Source organism: Aedes aegypti, chromosome 2 (assembly GCF_002204515.2).
Source record: "Aedes aegypti strain LVP_AGWG chromosome 2, AaegL5.0 Primary Assembly, whole genome shotgun sequence".
In the NCBI taxonomy this organism is placed as follows: domain Eukaryota; kingdom Metazoa; phylum Arthropoda; class Insecta; order Diptera; family Culicidae; genus Aedes; species Aedes aegypti.
The window spans coordinates 6,034,550-6,052,370 of record NC_035108.1 but is presented as its reverse complement, the minus strand read 5'-3'; the positions used below and the strand labels follow the sequence as shown (position 1 = coordinate 6,052,370).

At 37.3% G+C, this 17,821-nt stretch overlaps 1 protein-coding gene across 3 annotated transcripts in view; it reads left to right on the top strand.

Annotated features, from left to right (window-relative positions):
* The window catches only part of LOC5570275 (protein draper), a 101,927-nt gene that overhangs the window by 61,316 nt on the left and 22,790 nt on the right, over window positions 1–17,821 (top strand). For all 3 annotated transcript variants that reach the window (XM_021839804.1, XM_021839806.1, XM_021839805.1), the window contains one exon: window positions 14,447–15,901. In XM_021839804.1, coding sequence (XP_021695496.1) covers window positions 15,454–15,901 — 448 coding nt within the window. In that variant the 5' untranslated portion in view covers window positions 14,447–15,453. The remainder of the gene's footprint in view (window positions 1–14,446; window positions 15,902–17,821) is intronic.

Sequence of the window (17,821 nt, the reverse complement as noted above, 5' to 3'; positions counted from 1 at the left end):
GCAACTTAGTCGATGCTCTCACAAGACCGCTGGACGGCACTGAAGTCCATCTTCCGGATCCTCGTGGTCAACTGCTTCCTTGGCCCGCCAATTGTTTTTGTACACTAGAGCACTGAGGGAGCAGAAAAATCCTCAATGGGACGGCACTGGGACAAGTTGGTCAGGTTCCTTTTGGCACAAAATCGTAAAACCGTAGGTACAACACGCTTATGGAGTGCTTGGTGTTTCGACGCCATCTTCGATTGATTTGACAGCACCCGAGCAAAAAGAAACATGGATGTTTGAGGAGTCCAGAGAGCAATTTTCTTGGAGAGAAACAAAACTTCTTGGATCTTCCGAGGACATTTTGTAAACTTTTCCAAATGTGTGAAGTCGTTTAAATATAAGGCCATCACAATCACAACTAGTTACGGCGTGGTTTCACGTCATAGTAAAACAAATCTCCGAGATGTATCCAACTCTTGCAAGTATCATGATGTTACGCTCCGAATCAAACCTGAGTTCATTAGATGGAATACCTCCTTTAGCAGAGTCGTCTCCATTGTCAATACGAGCAATATGATTTGCTACGAAGAATGTGGGCCATCGGAATATTACAGCTGATGCTTGCGCTATTGATGAGCTCTTCTGGTTACTTCTTACAAGAATCAAAAACAACGTCACTGAACAAGATATGTGCAAAGTGGTATGATACCGTGATAGTGAGATGGCTGGTTCCCGCTTAGAAGGTTACTTTTAAAATGCCGTACATATCGTTCAAAGTTGGGATCAATGTTCGTCTTGAAGACAAAGCTTTTCTGTCGACTACATAGCCAGCTGGCATATGTTTTCGATGAATTCCGGGACAATGTTTGGCAACCACCGCAACAGCTTATTTAAGCCTTGTATGAGCCATAGTACCTGTGTTGTGTGCAAGTAGATTGTAGATCCTTAGCTTTGAGTAATACTTTCAATAAGATCGTGGACTCCGTAGCCGTGCGCGGTTAGCGCTACCAAGCATTTAACCGCATCAAGTCAAAGAGTGTGAGTTCGATCCTCGATTCAGTAAGAAAAACTTTTCGTCAAAAACGTAATTCGACTGTGCCACTGGGCTTTGCATGCTAGTCCGTTGTCTAGTGTGGTGCAAATAATCCACTGGAAGCATAATCGTGTCGGTGTCTTAAATAAATAAGATCATCAATAGATCACTTCCAATTGAAATGAATAAATAAATAACAATAATAATAGTCGGGTGTATTGTAGAGCTAATAAATCATCAACCTTGCTCGATACTTCATTCTTCTGTGATTAGCACTCCAGTCTATAACCCTTCTAGTAGATTGAGGCCATCCAACTAACCGGTGAACATTTCTTCATCTTCTCATACACGATATATCAATTCACGAAGCTGCTCTCTGTGCTCAACTGGGATCTTGTCCTCCTTAGTAATCTCACTGTTTTTTTCGGCCTTTTAAGCTTTTTTATAGATGGGAATTTCACTTTCTTCATGCTATCTTATTTTCTGTGCTGCATTCGGTGGTCTTCAGCTCTCGCTAGCCGTTACAGTTGTGCTTATTCTGCGCGGCGTGTGAGTCGAGACGTGTCGCTCTCACCGCGAGTGACGTGAGACGACTAATGTTAATCAAATGGGAGCGAGTCGACAATTGTCACCTCATTCGACTCGTGTCACCTCACACGCCGCGCAGAATAAGCACAAGTGTATCGCTCTTTGCTCAGTCTATTACCGGCCACTACGCCACCTGGTAGCACAGATTGAAATTTCACTTTCTTCGTGCTACCTTTTTTTTCTGTGCTGCATTCGGTGGTCTTCAGCTCTCGCTAGCCGTTACAGTGTATCGCTCTTTGCTCAGTCCATTACCGGCCACTAGCATACGCCGCCTGGTAGCATTCTTCACCTCTGTCACTCTCTGGCACTCTTCATCGATTCAGCCATTTCGTCTTCGTCGTTGAGCATCAAATCCCACATCTTGCCGTTGACACCTCTTGAAACGTGGATGCTCATCTAGTTGATGGCGGCTCTGGGAAATTACTGAACTGAACCGTTTCGTTATGTTATTTCTAGGACCCGTGGCGTTATCTAGCGCCTAAATTTGAGCTACAACGAGATAATGATAAGAGTCGGGTTTCGAAACATCCTGACATCTGATAAATATAACCATCAACCAGCACGTGGTGTTTTGGAAGCAGGTCACTCGGGTGTTGTAATATGTGTTCGGGATATTATCATGTGTGTTAAGTTTGATATGTATTACTTATTTTACCCCTCTAGCAGCTGCAAAGGTCGCAAGTTGCAGGCCATTATTGTTTGTATTTGAATTGCAAAACAAGTTTTCGGTGGGTAGCTCGTAGGTGGAACAACTATCAAATTTTGAGTTCGACAACTACTTTAACCTTACGTAACGATTTGAACGACTTATAATTTAAACTAGCAATTATACGTTGCTTAACACACCCAAACACATGGAAGTTTTCTTCCGTAATCTGCACATTTCCGTAGCTACGCGTAGATTGGCCTTATCTAAGCTCGCATATAACTCATCCTTTATGTCATCAAATTCGTTGGCGTATATTGTTGCATAGGGTTGTTAAAGAAGTGTCCATTCATTTTCACTTCAGACATTTTTTAGCTTGCCGATTTGAAGTTATCTCCATGTTCCACCAGTTTAGTTGATATGGTACTCGAATGGACCGTTTGGTGATGGAATTCAAATGTGTTTTTCTCTCTTGGTCTATTTTTATCTGTTTTTCGAAACATAATTGAACATAAATATGTTAGTGAGAATGGTTGGATTTACTTGAATTCAAGTTTATTATGAATGCAATTCAAAATTGTGCCCATGATCGAACTTCGTTAGAATTTCATTCAAAATACAGCCCATAGCTACGCCCAATATTTTTCACGAATTTATTTGAGAATTCTGACAAATCTTCTTTGAACTGAAATATATTCATAATTGTAAAAAGCACTAATAGTCACTGTTTGTTGTATATAGAATTGCCTTTTTACTATTACATTGGTGTAGACATTTTTAATGACTACATGTAATGAATGAATGCGTTTAAAAATATCTCACGCTGTATTAAACGTCACATATACATTGAAGTGTAAAATATTATAGAAACTAATAAAACGTAGACTTAGGGGTGTATTTTGTACATTGAGTGGATTCATGTGACTCGTCTGTAGTCATTGTCGATCAAAGTAAGCATGCATATTTCAGATGTCACCCCTCGACTACCATAGTAATCCAGTCACATAGAGTGACAACTGTCGATAAGCTCGAGTGACAGAGCCGAGTCGAGCAAAATTTTTGGTCGATTGTGACTCCAGTCGAGTAGTTTTTGGTCGACTCGACTTATAAAATAGGGCCCTTATTGTGCCAATTGTGGTGTGGTGTCGTTCACTCTAGTGCGCCACGATTATTCCTATTAGCGAACCTATATCAGCATCAATGTAGCACATTCCAACCTACAAGTGTCCAATTTGTATTTGCTAAGAAATGTTTCGCATTTATCGGGAAAAGGAAAGAAAAATAAAACATTTCCTCATAACTTGTTCCACTTTATTGCACCATATGAGTGCGCTGTTGAGGAGAAACAATTGCTACCGCGGCTTGAACATATCTTCTAGGAACTTGTGACACGATCGGTGGGCGATGTTCAACATCGAGTGACAAGTAACACTTCACCAGCACACATTGTAAGCAATCGAATTCGACGAATTCGGAGTATCAGCTATGGGAGCTGATGTAACAAAATATTGCATTAGTAATGTTATGATGGACTTGAATTCAAACGGCTTTCGTAGGTGGAAGATTGTTATGATGGGTTTGAACAACCGATTCAAAATTTCGATAGATGAAAAAAATAATATATACTATGTACGGATTATTGGTGATCACTGATCATTGCATACACAAGAGATCATACGATCCTCAACGAAAATTCGAAATCATCGCGAAGTTCCAACCGAACACTACACAACACACCTACAAAAGCGAAAACCTACAAAATTGAAAGTTTGATCAGATGAACACACCGGACGGCTGCTACTAACAGGTGTTATTTACACTGGCAAACGATGAAAGTTAAGCTTTTCAAATGTGCGTCTAGTAACAGTAGGGGGTATTTGCGGGTGGTATATAACACGATATTGGCATTCTCAAGTCTCACGTTATAGGTCCACGAAACTCAAAAGCAATTAACTGCTGGTTAGCACATTTTGATCCAAATGGAAGTATGAAATGGTGTCACCATTTGGATGAGAATTTACAATACTCATATCTACCTTTTCCTAGAATCGAATCACGTTTTTTTCTTTACTTGTCCCTCAAAGCGTCTTATAGCCCAATTTTCAGATTTTCTTCCTAAGTTTTCAAACACCACTTCCCATTTGTGCAATGTTTGTTTGATTAGATTTGAGAAATGTTCGTATCTGGAAATTATATTGAACATTTTTTTCTAAACTGCCATTCTTTAGGTCTCATTTGCCTCGGGGTATCTTCGTACTAGAAATCGCGTTGGAATTTCGCAACGGAAACATCAGCCCACATGAGCATGGCATTACAAAACTTTTCATATCGAGCCGGTAGTTGTCGACAACTTTGCGGAACGTGGAGGGTGACAACATACAAACATCGTTGATCACCGTCGACAACGAGTGAGGTTGAGCAAAATTTGCCCTCTTCGAGCATAGAACCCCACGTTCTGAGTTCGTTGCAGTGTAGTAGCATAGAGGTTTGTAAGCTGAAACCAGCCACCTATGCTTACAATTGTAAGCACGACCATGAAGAGTGGACGTTGTTGCAATGGCCAGATGTGGGCCTACGGTCGATTGGTTCGTCAAACGCCTGCGGGATGGAGGTCCGTTAGAGTGCATCGCGGAAATGGTAATTAAGGGGTGCTTGCTTGCGAAGCGATCGATGCGCGAATTTCCTCCGATGGCATCGCTGAATATTGCAACGCGGGCAATATCAGTGCTTGGACCACATTTGTCATTATTCTTCTCCACTGAACGTTCCTGATGTCGTGATATGATGAATGTTGGGCGCGAGCTTGCATGCAGATAATTTCCCCATGATCGATTTGGTAATCCAGTTCTGTGTCGGTTGGGTTATATATGTACCTACGCCAATGTACAGCTGTGGGAAAAGTAAATGTGATGCAATTTGATTGAATTGTTTTGTTGACACAACTCGTCCAGTAAAATAGTTACATCAATGTAATGGAATACTGTCAAGGCCGTTGGGGGGTATTCATGAATAAAAACTTATGGGCCGCACTAGGATGTTCTAAAGCTGTGTCAATTGAGGGGAATCGTTTCGTTTGAATATCACGTCTTTTAATATTCGCTGGTTCCCGAAAGATGTTTTGTGCAGTCGATGTGATTCAGGTGACAATGATAACAACTAAAATAACCCACAAATAAGTATTTTATAAATTCCTGTAAGTTAGTTGTATCCTTGTTGATTAAAAAATCGCTAAAAAATTCCAGAGATGGAGAACATGCATCGCAGATTAAAAAACCATAAAATAAGGAACATGTTTTTCAAATTCTTCGAAATGTTGAATAGTTATTATGAGTTAATTTTCTAAACTAATTTTTGCATTGAATCCATGTTCATTATCTTGTTATGTTCTTACAAATTTTTCCAACTCATATAGTCGGCCAAAGGCCTTTTAATCTTGGTAGTATTTATGATTTTGAGTGTTGGATTTAGATTTGATTATTCTAATGGCTCGTTTGGAGCGCTGGTGATTTTGAAAATTTGATAACCTAACTACTATATACACAAGTAAAATTTGATAACCTAGGAGTTATAAACTAATTGCTATATTAAGATAAATATAGTTCAATTCCACTCAAACTCAAACAAACACATTATATATCATTTTTCAGTACTGTTTCTTTTGTTATGAAAAGTAGGGCTGTAGAACACTTGGTCGAATGACATTTGATCGAAAGTACATTTAGTCGAAGGGACATTTCTTCAAATGGACATTTGGTCGGAAATCTTAACAACAATTCGGTATTTGGTCGAATAAAGTTTGGTTGAACGGAAATTTGGCCGCAAGCTTTTTTTTTAGAAATAGTTTATTGAAAGATAATTTGAAAGAAACTACATATGGCCGAAATGCAGCTTTTGCACAACGAAATGCACGGTTTAAACATTATTATATTTGATCAAAAGTGTTTTCAAGCCAAATTTTCCCAACAGGCGGGGGAACGTGCCCCTGAAGCTATGCAAACTCTCAGAATTTTGATGGTTATTTAAAACTTTGTTGAAGTCGTTTTTGCACATTGACTAAACTATTTAGTTTTAGTGAATTTACATATATTTTTTTAAATAAAACCATTTGTTGAAAAATTGTTCAGCCAGTATTTTTTTATTCAAAGGTGTGGACAAAATGATTTCGTGACATTATTATTCGTTTAAAATGTTTATACGTAATAAATTATCATTCACTAGTGGTCCCGGCAAACTTCGTCTTGCCATCAAGTAGGCTGTTGAATAACGCTTTTGATCGTCCCATATAAAATGACAATTTTTTTTTCGCGCTCGTTTTTTTCTACTTTCCCGGTGAATATCCTGGGATTTTTATACACACAAACACGTCGGAACCCTTGACGAACAAAACTGAGAAAGAATCAATCGAATCCGTTGGCCCGTTTCGTAAGGCATTTCGTGACATACAAACACCATTCCATTTTCATTTATATAGATAGATTAAGCAAATATATGGCTTTGCTGACAATGCTTCTTATTCTTTTACTTCTTGGCATTACGTCCCCATTGGGACAGAGTCTACCTCTCTGCTTAGTGTTCTTATGAGCACTTCCACAGTTATTAACTGAGAGCTTTTTTGCCAAGGTTGCCATGTTCGCATTAGTATATCGTGTGGCAGGTACCATGATACTCTATGCCCTGGGAAGTCAAGGAAATTTCCATTACGAAAAGAACCTGGACCGACTGGGAATCGAGACCAGACACCTTCAGCATGGCTTTGCTTTGTACCCGCGGACTGTAACCACTCGGCTAAGGATGGCCCATGCTGACAATGCTAATGACTTCGAATGAGGAGTTTACGGAGGAAGTTTGATCGAAAATTACTAAACAAGAAAAGAGTACTTATTCTGTATATCAGGTTGTCGTTATTTAAACATGATTTGAATTAGTGGACCGTTCCGGAAAATCGTAGCCAGTTCCATGGACATTTCCGTTTTATGTCCAAAACATACTGTGCAAAATCTCCAATCTTCGTGAATTCGAAAAAAAAAACATGCCAATAAAGGAAGAATAAACTAATTATCAACAGATTTGGCCACTCCAGAGCACCTGACACAGGTTCTGCCAGGGTCTCTTTGGGGACACTTCCTTTTTTGTCCAAAACATACCGAGCGACCCCACAATCTTCGTGAATTCCAGAGAACTGGCCAATGAATGAAAAATACTGAAAAAAAAAATCGGTACGAACAGAGCTCTTGGCATAGGTTCCACGAGGGCCTCTTTTAGGACATTTCAGTTGTTTATCCTAAACCTGCTGTGTGACGTTTCAATCTTTGTGAAATTGAAAGGACATGTCAATAAAAGAAGGAAGTACTTAATAACAACTGATTTGGCCCCTCCAGTGCTCCAAAAACAGGTTCCGCCAGGGTCTCACTGGGGATATTTCTGTTTTATGTCCAAAATAAGTCGAATACACCCGATTCTGTTTTTGCACGGATTTTTTTTAAACGGCCGTGAAAAAAAACTTTCCATACATTTTTTTCCGTCAAAACCTTATTTTTGCATGAAACGTCGAGAAATGGTGTTACTTTTTTGCACGGTTTTTGAAATTTTGAACTGAAAGCTTTTTTTGCACGGTACGCATCCCCCGTGCAAAAACAGAATCGGGTGTATTACACAACACTTTTTCATTACGTAAGTGTTTGATCATTACACAATAATTTTCAGATATTATGATGAATGCATCCCAAATGATTTCGTATACCCTCAAATGACCTAAAATAGTAGTTTACGAAACAAGTTGCAGAATGATGATTTTACAGCACGAATCGTATATTATATCGGAATGCATTCACCATTATTTTACATTTTCTGAAAAAATATTGTGTTATGATTCATTACGCAACTCAAAACAGTTGCGTAATGAGAAAGCGTTGCGTAATGAATCATTACAGCACTGGTTTTAGTTGCGTAATGACAATTCCCGCACTGCATACTTCAGTGCAGGAAAGTAGGCCGTTTCATGACAGATTGGCGTGATGAAAAAAAGTCTATCACAATGAGAAATTGCAAAAAAAAAAACGTTTTTTGCAATTTCTCATCAAAATAGGCTGTTTTTCATCACGCCAATCTGTCATGAAACGACCTACTTTCCTGCACTGAATAATGCAGAGTGGTAATAGGCATTATCTAACTGCATCAGTAAATATTCCAATAAAATGCTTTGTTCCAAATATTTGTTAAAATCTAATGGATTAGTCACCTTGTGATAGTATACAGGGTGCAAAATCTTTTATGTCGGTGTATTAACATTGAATAACTTTGACATTTATTAATCGATTGATTTGGTTTGACATGTCTTGTTTGACATGTTTTGGAACCGTCAATTCAGTATATTTTTAACCATGAATAATTTTACACCGAAACAACATGCCGAAATAGTGATTCTTTGAATTGAAAACAGTCTTGCAGTTGTGTTAACTCAACTTTTATATCCTTGAAAATATCGTGGTCAACAGGCACCATATGGATTCATAAATAAGCAAAAATGCCACACTTGAGAACAGAAAATCTATTCGAGATTCAGCCATTCCATGACCAAGTAGTTACAGTTTGGACCAACGTTGGCGCCAAAAAAAAAACCATTGAGTCATTTTTTTTATACAGTACGAAACGGTCGATGGAATTCAATATCTTTGGAAGTTTGCTCATTATGTCTGTCCGCAAATGCGTGAAAAAGGTCTTGGCTGTTGCCTTCAGTAAGACGGCGCTCTATGTCTCACTGCAAATCATTTTTTTCAGTTTCTGCAACGGAAATCCAATGAACATCTGATATAAAAAAGTGACCTATGATTTGATTTTGGAGATCCTTATTTGACTCCTCCTGACTGAAGTTTATGAAGCCATTTAAATCGTAAAATATATGCTAGAAAATCTTAGACTATTGACGAGCTTAAGGCAGTCCCTTGTGCAGATATCAAAAAGCTCAAAAAGGTAATGAAAAATGCAGCAAAAGGAGCTCATTTTGCAACGACCAATAACCATCCTTATCTTTTACATTATTACTTTGACCTCCAATCATTAAAAGTTTTAAAAAGTTTTCCAAATAACACGTTAAAAAATAGCTTTTTTATCATCGATCAAAAAAAAACTGCGGGGCAAGATGGGCACCCCCATAAAAAGATGCAATTTACTAAAGAAAACTATTATTTTTCAATGCTGGGAATATCCCAAGACATTATCTTTAATATCTGATGGTATTTATCTTCAACTAGCTTAGTTTTTAAAACTTTTATCAAAAAATAAATAACTTTTCATAAATTGCTATGATTTTACTTAAAACAAGATTAAATTTGTTGTTTGTTTTCAAGGGTGTAATTTTATTAATATAATCAAAACAATTGAAATATTTTTTTAAATTTGATAAAAGTTTTGCTCCTGATTATCCACAGAAGATTATTCTATAACTATACGGCCAAAAACGTATGAGTTAATTTGTTTACCCAACAAAAATATTACTTTTAAATGAACAAATCTTATATGAAAAGGTAAATTTTTGGACTTCTATGTATTTTTGACCAGATTTATGTTGTGCTGTTGATTTTTCAGCTGAAATTTATGGCCATCATATCAAGGGGCTCAGATAGCCGTAGCGGTAAACGCGCAGCTATTCAGCATGACCATGCTGAGGGTCGTGGGTTCGAATCCCGCTGGTCGAGGATCTTTTCGTAAAGGAAATTTTCTCGATTCCCGGGGCATAGAGTATCATCGTACCTGCCACACGATATACACATGCAAAAATGGTCAATCGGCAAAGAAAGCTCTCAGTTAATAACTGTGGAAGTGCTCATAAGAACACTAATCTGAGAAGCAGGCTTTGTCCCAGTTGGGACGTAACGCCAGAAAGAAGAAGAAGAATCAATTTAATAGTATTCATCAGAACCCCAAATAATTTATTGAAAAAAAAAACGGTAGGAACGCCACAAACTATGGGTGCCCATATTGCCCCGGGTGCTCATCTTGCCCCACACTCCCCTATTTGAATATGGTATCAATTTAAAAGGAGTATAAAATGGTAAAAGTGTCTTGTTTTCAAACTGCTTTCAATTACTGGAGTAATTGTGAAAATTGTGTTATTGTTGTTATGCTTATCAGAAAACCACTTTCACGGTGGAATTATTTTCTAAGGTTTGATTCAACAGGAAATGTCTTCCACTATATTTTTGTTAAATTTTGAAATTATATCTTTAGAACATCAAAATAATTTCAATACTATTACAAAAGTCTTTGGATTGTCACTTACTCCGGGGTGCCTCAATAATATGTTCAATGAGGATTTTTGAATCATTTTGCTGAAGCTTGGGGTTTAAGCATGTTTCATTCCCTTTCGCTGGCTGTTTTTATGTTTATCGATTCTACTTTTTATAAACCTCATAATAAACCAATACGAATAGTAATTTAGTGAATTACGGTTGATATGCAAAGAAAACTCTCAATTAATAACTATGTGCTCAACGAACTCTAAGCTGGGAAGCAGGCTATATCCCAGCAGAAGTGTAATGATAGACAGAAGAATAAGAAATCGAATGTATTCTAACCATGAAAGAAACAGTGCTCGGATCGATATACTTACACAGTACGAATAAGTGTCCAACAATCGAACTTCCAACATATCCAATCCAATAAGTGTCCTATGGCTCATTAAATCCTTAAAATCTCATAAGAAAGTTTTGTTTTTTACAAAATGAAACCTAAAATAAATGTATGTATATTTATTTCATGGACTTTTATTTGGAATTGAAACTTTCATCGAGCTTAAGACCAATGGAACTGTCTTTCACAATGATTACATTTAAAAATAAAGTACTCTAGAGAACAAAAAATTAAAATAAAAAAAAACTTCAGGATCCCTCAGTGCACATCAAATGAAAGCTTAAAACCTATATTTTCGAATGGTGAAAGATTTAGCGATGCCTATTTTTTTGTGATAAACCTTCCCCATTTACACGCCACACAGTGGCGGGCCTTCATACAAAGGTCGGACAAAACCCCAAATATGTTCCAAATCGCTTGATAGGGGATTTTTTTTATTTCCGTACGGGTTTGGGCCGAAAGGTCTCAGATTTTCATGAAACTTTTTCCACAGGCAGAGCTATCAATATATGAATATATTATAATATTTTTCCGGAAAACTCAGTTGGAAATTTTTTGTTTTCCCCTGACACTACTTACTTTGAAAAATCATAACTCAAGAACGAAGCATCATAGAAACAAAGTTTTTTTTTTATGAATATGAAAGCAAATTTTCTCAGGAATAAAAAAAATATTAACTGGAAAAAGTTTTCCACAAAATTTTCCACCGTTGAGAAAATTCGTAAAGAAAAGCCGGAAAAACTATGCTCCAACTCGTGAAAAATTTTCAAAAAAATATTTTTGAGAAGATAATTTCATAAGCTTTAATCGCTGAAATTTTTGAAATGTACTTTTTTTTCGTTCTTGAGTTATGGCCAATTTTGTAAAAAATGTGCAAATGGCACATTTGAGCCTTTTCTTTGAAAAATCATAACTCAAGAAAGAAGCATCGTAGAAACGAAGTTTTTTTTATGAAAATAAAAGCAAATTTTCTCAGGAAAAAAAAAAATATTAACTGGAAACAGTTTTCCACAAAATTTTCCACCGTTTAGAAAATTCGTAAAGAAAAGCCGGAAAAACTATGTTCCAATTGGAAAACTTTCAAAAATATATTTTTGAGAAGGTAATTTCATAAGCTTTAATCGCTGAAATTTTTAAAATGTACTTTTTTGGGGAAAACGACCATATAAGCCTTTTCGTTGAAAACCCATATTTCGATCAAAGCATCGGAAAAACAAAGATTTTTTATCAAAGCAATTGCAAATTTTATAAAACATCTGAAAAAAGATATGGGATTGGTTTTAATGAAGTATAAGTCGAAATGGATGATATTTTTCATTAAAAATTACACCGCTAAGAAAAACTGAAAAAAAACTGTTTCTGCCTCAATTTTTCATTACACTGAAAAGGGATTCTTTCTTTTCTAAGGAACAAATAAGATTATTATTATTTTATTTTAATTTTATTTATACAATTATTCAGTATATAACTTACATTTTCATCTTAACACTATCTATTTTTTCAACCGGGAAGATTGTCTTTGGTTGCTAACACCAAAAGATTTGCGTTTCTTTGTATTATTAAGGACAAAGCATGCTGTATTTTCTTGGTTTTCATGTGCATCTGAGAATTCACTAGCAAAAATGCTTCGTTCGTCTTTGGTATAAATGAATGATATTTTTTGTTCCAGGAATTGGAACAAGGTTAGAAAATCTTTCCTGAAGAAATTTTTCAGCCTCTGAATAGTCATTTTCAGTTGCATAGATAAATTCCCAATCTTTTTTAAATTGATCTTTCACCTTTTGCGACACAGCCCAGTCGAAAAATTGTTTGGCGTTATTAATTTCTGCTGACTTTCTAATACTAGCATCTAAGCCATTGGACGCAGTTACCTCGCTAAACGGGGCAAGTGGGACACATCAAGTTACATGCGTCAATCCAAATCAGTAAGTCAATCATTACAATAATAGGATTGAAGAGTCATAGATTTTTAATTTTAAGTACATATTTCATGTACATAAGAGATCAACCGTAAAATACGTTACGTTTAAGGAAGAAACCCTTTATTTAATAGTATGTCACCTCATATTTAATATTAACTGAAAATTCCTCAATAAAAGCGTAAAGAGGAATTGAACATGTTCAAAATAAATCATTTATAAGTTGTTAATTAAAATTTAGCACATAAACAATCAATAATTGACGAAATTATAACTATGTTTTGTTATTATTTATATGCATGGCAGAAAACCACCTTATGGGGTGGAATTGTTTCCCATCACTATTTAATTTGGTAGAAATAACGAATAAAGTTCAAATAAAATAGAAAAGTAATCGTTCTCATGATCCATTTCAAATTTCAGCTGCGTGTTTGTTAAATTTTGAAGTCGTATTTCAAAAACAAAAAAAAATAATTAAAAAATAAAGAATAATAACACTTTTCTTCTCCCTCTTATGCAATTACGTAATTTGAGGTTGATCTTTTTTGATAAAAATCATTTGTTTGAATGTTTTAGTGCTACTCTCTAGCAAAATGTATGAAACGTGTACGAAAAGTTTTGATTCTGGATTTTGTTTTGATAGGTCCCACTTACCCCAGGTATAAATATATTTTGGGGTAAGATAGACCATCGAAAATTTCATATGAAATGAAAACAAAATACTGGTTTATCGTTAGCAGCTTATAATAAAACTAAAAATTATAGCTTACTAATGGAAATTCGATTTAAAACACATCTATTTTTTGCGAGTCAATGCAAGACGTGAAACGTGTCACAATTTGTCATGCAAGTTGAAAATGGCGCTGAACTGACAACTGTTACATGAACCACATGGTAATAAAAATAACAATATGTTTAGTACTAAATACATTCCTTGTCATTGTATCTTCAACTTTCTAGAAGAATACCCCCATGAAAAACTTTTCCTAGTTGAGCTATGACGAAACGCCCCACTTACCCCGGATTCTCACTTGCCCCGGGGTACCTTACACGATATAGTGGCCACATTATAGTCGATTCCGGAAATTATATGTGACTTGAAATTTGCCTACCTCCAGGGGCACAGAAGCTCAGTATCCTTTTCACCCAACTCGACCCAGTGACCCACCTGCAAAACTCCGGCTAAATGAACATGCCCGAGATCCTTCAGCCACTTTGAGAAACTAGATGAGTAAACTGCTGAAAAATAGTTGAAACCCGTTAAGTATTCGCTGAGCGGTTAGAGTTTGTAATTTTTCTTTCAATAAGGCCTATAGGGGTTAACCATGGTTGTCAACGTTGATCAATGATTAACGTTAATTTAGTACCGTATAATATACACACATGAAATCCTAGACATTTATTTGCAAAAATCTTACGCATTATAAAATATAAATCTACAGGCGTAACTTATCCGAAATTTCCACGTTAGTTTCGGTTTGAGTGCAAAATTTATATGCACCCACGCTTCCACTTGCATTGCCTATCTAATTAGCGATTTCCTGTTTACAGACCGTACATGTGTTCACAATTGCACTGACTACGTGTATACAATGCAACACAGCTAAGCACTAATTGTCCCAATTTTCCATCTCCTCTCTATTGCAGACAATCAACAGGCTAGACGTGAGAGTCAACTACCGTTATCTACACACTAATCATCTCACAACGTCACCTCAGAACAAACAAACTTACGCCGGAGAACTCAACAAATGCCAGCGATTACCCAGTTCTCCAGTTCAGCAGAAGACGAGATATTGAAAGTGAATTGCCTCTGAACCCCTCTACTGCTGAGTGATCATTCCTTAGAGTTGTTCTTTCAGTGTAAAATCACTACCACAGCAAAACGCCACATACCCATCCAATCTGTGAGAGTTGGCTCGTTATCCGTTATCACAAGCTCTCGAGGAAGCGCAGTGATTCTAAGTGCAGCAGAGGCAAAACAAATTGAACAATTGTGGCCACTTCAGTCAACGCTGATGGTATGCTGTATGGTTGTATGACGAGATATCTCGGTTTGTTTTGTACCCCATACGCATCGTCCGGCGGAGTTCCTTCTTCCTGCTTCACTTTCGCTTGGAAACCCGTATCAGACTCATAACAGAGAACGATCAACGAATCGTACAGTAACAGTTGTAGCTAGGAGCGATCATCATCAGTCGGTGATCGATTACGAAGCGTGAAAGGCGTTTTACAGTGGCGCGCTGCTGCTGATCGGTTTGAACAGTGCTAAGTGATTCATCGTACGCAATCAGATCGACGCAGGTTCTCACATCGCGAAACGTAACAGCCTATACCGTGCCAATCCGACCTGCGCCTGTAATAAATCTATGAATGAGATTGTGCAACGATCGCCGGGACAGTGGAAAACTGTGGAATGCAGCACGAAGGAAGCAGCAAGTGTGACTCAAGTGGAAGTGTGCACTATTTACACATTGCAGCAGTGATCAACTTACAGTTCAAATGAAGTCGCATTTAAATGCCAGTAAAACAAAAGTATTCGCCAATTTAATTTAAAGCAATAACGAAGTATATCAACACATAATCCAGTTGACCCTGTGAGTGTTTTGCGCGCCAACAGCGGGAGTTCAATTGAAACGAATCAAATAGTGAAAATGAAACCGCTACGACTGATGCTAGATGTTAGGACACTAGGTTTAAGTGTATTAATACTATGGGCCAGCTCGTTAACGGCCGCAGTGCAAGTGGACGAAGTGGTGGTTGACGATCAGCTGGATGGTCCCAATGTGTGCAAGGAGGTGGAACAGTATCAACTCTTTGTGACGGCACCTCGTGAGGTGACCTATCAGGAGCGATATCAAAAGTGGTGCGTTGCGGTGCCACCTCGGTGCTCGGCATATCGGGTGAAAACAAAGATCGTGAACGAAACTTCGAGCGTAACCAAGGAGCGAATACTGAAAAAGTGTTGCACCGGGTACGAGAAGAATCAGCAGGGAGATCGGTGCATTCCAGCGTGCAGTAACGGGTGCAAACATGGAGTGTGTATCGCACCGGAGACCTGCAAGTGCAACGAGGGATACGCAGGGAAGATTTGTAATATAAGTGAGTATGATTTTATGGTATAAATCAGCGGTTTTCATATCGTGCTCCGCGAAGCCTTTGCAGGTGCTCCGCGACAGTTATGAAACTTTGTACCAATGCCTTGAAATATCTCAACTTTTTGCATTGAAATATGCTCTTAGTTATACCAAACCAAGTCATACCTAGAATTTTCAAAAGTACTAATTTAGAAAAACAAGAAAATAGACTTCGCTGAAAATTTCATCGATTAGTAACTCGTTGGTTGCGGTCTTTCGATTGAATTTTCGTTTAACAATGTATGCGCATTTGAGAGGTTTTTGCTCTTGAAAATTTAGTGTCGGCTTCAAATCATCTTCACTTTGTGATGTTTTCGACCGTATGGTGGATGACGAAATACCGTTTTTACGAGGCTTATACACACGATGTCAAAATCTCTATCATTATTGAACTTCCCTGTTCCTTGGATATATTTACGAAAACGTTCAACATTTTGGGCAAAGGTTTTGTAATTGAAAAATTAAAAATATTCCTTGGGGAAAATTTTTCCATGTATTTTTTATGGGACAGTTTCAACTACAAATATTGGGTTTTCTTGAATCTAGTACGAAAAACATATCTCAAAGTTGAAGAAACCCAATTTCCCCCAATAGAATATTTTGGAAATTTAAGGGTATGAAGTTTTTGTCGGAATACTTATCCTTGTCGAAAAAAACTGAAAACATGAAATTTCACGCACATTTTCATACTTAGATACAAAATTAAGAATATCCCAGGTAACATTGGTAGATGGATAACAGTATATTCAGCAGAAAAGAAGCTGTATAAGCAGCATTTTAGCAGAATAAGCTGTTATTCAATCACCAATGTTACTTGAGATATCACGAGTTTTATCAAAATTATGAATATATCCGATAGTGCTGAACTTGTTGTTATTCCACTTAAACACATTATTTTTTTCTTTTCTTTTCTTATTGGCATTACATTACGTCCCAGTGAGGACAGGACAGAGCCTGCTTTTCAGCTTAGTGTTCAATGAGCACTTCCATATTTATTAACTGAGAGCTTTCTTTGCCAAAGTTGCCATTTTCGCATTCGTATATCGTGTGGCAGGTACGGTTATACTTTATGCCCAGGGAAGTCAAAAAAAATTTCCATTACGAAAAGATCCTGGACCGACCAGGAATCGAACCCAGACCAGACACCTTCAGCATGGCTTTGCTTTGAAGCCGTGGACTCTAACCACTCGGTTAAGGAAGGGCCCCAAACACATTAATAAAGGTCTCATAATGAAATATTTCGCTACAGAAACTGGTTAATTTGTTTGAAATAAAAAACAAAAGATCGAAAATATCCAAGCTAAAGAAATTGTGACGTTTCTAAGCCACGAATTTCGAAATAATCAAGGTGAACAAGAATCGAAAAAAAAAACCCTTTAACGAATATTTGGTTCCCCAGACTTCTGCTTCAATCCTTCTTCACCTTAATAAAAGATTGACCAACATAAACCTTACCTCACGATTTTCTAAGGGTTTATAGGGTCAATTTAGGCAAGTAAAAAGTCCTGATTTCCAACGGAATGATGATGAAGATCAGGTGCTCCGCGCAACAATTTCAGCTTAGCTTAGCTTAGCTTAGACTGACTACACATATCAATGGTTGCTATTCCGTGATTGACCGAAGTCAGTGAAAATGCACAAAGAATCAACTAGAAGTTCAGCTGGGATTGGCCATAATCTTCTTCAGTGTGCATAATTCAGTGCCTCTATTTATACAAGGTCAATAACGGCGCCGGCCACGTCCTTGCAGTCAGGTGGGATTGAGGGAAGGAATGTTAGTGTGTAACCTTTGCTATTTGGAGACCGTGTTTGCCTCTGCATCTCCACAAAGGTTACTGGGAGGGATGTTTGTCAATGGGGAGGATCGTTGGGTCAAAGGATTCAC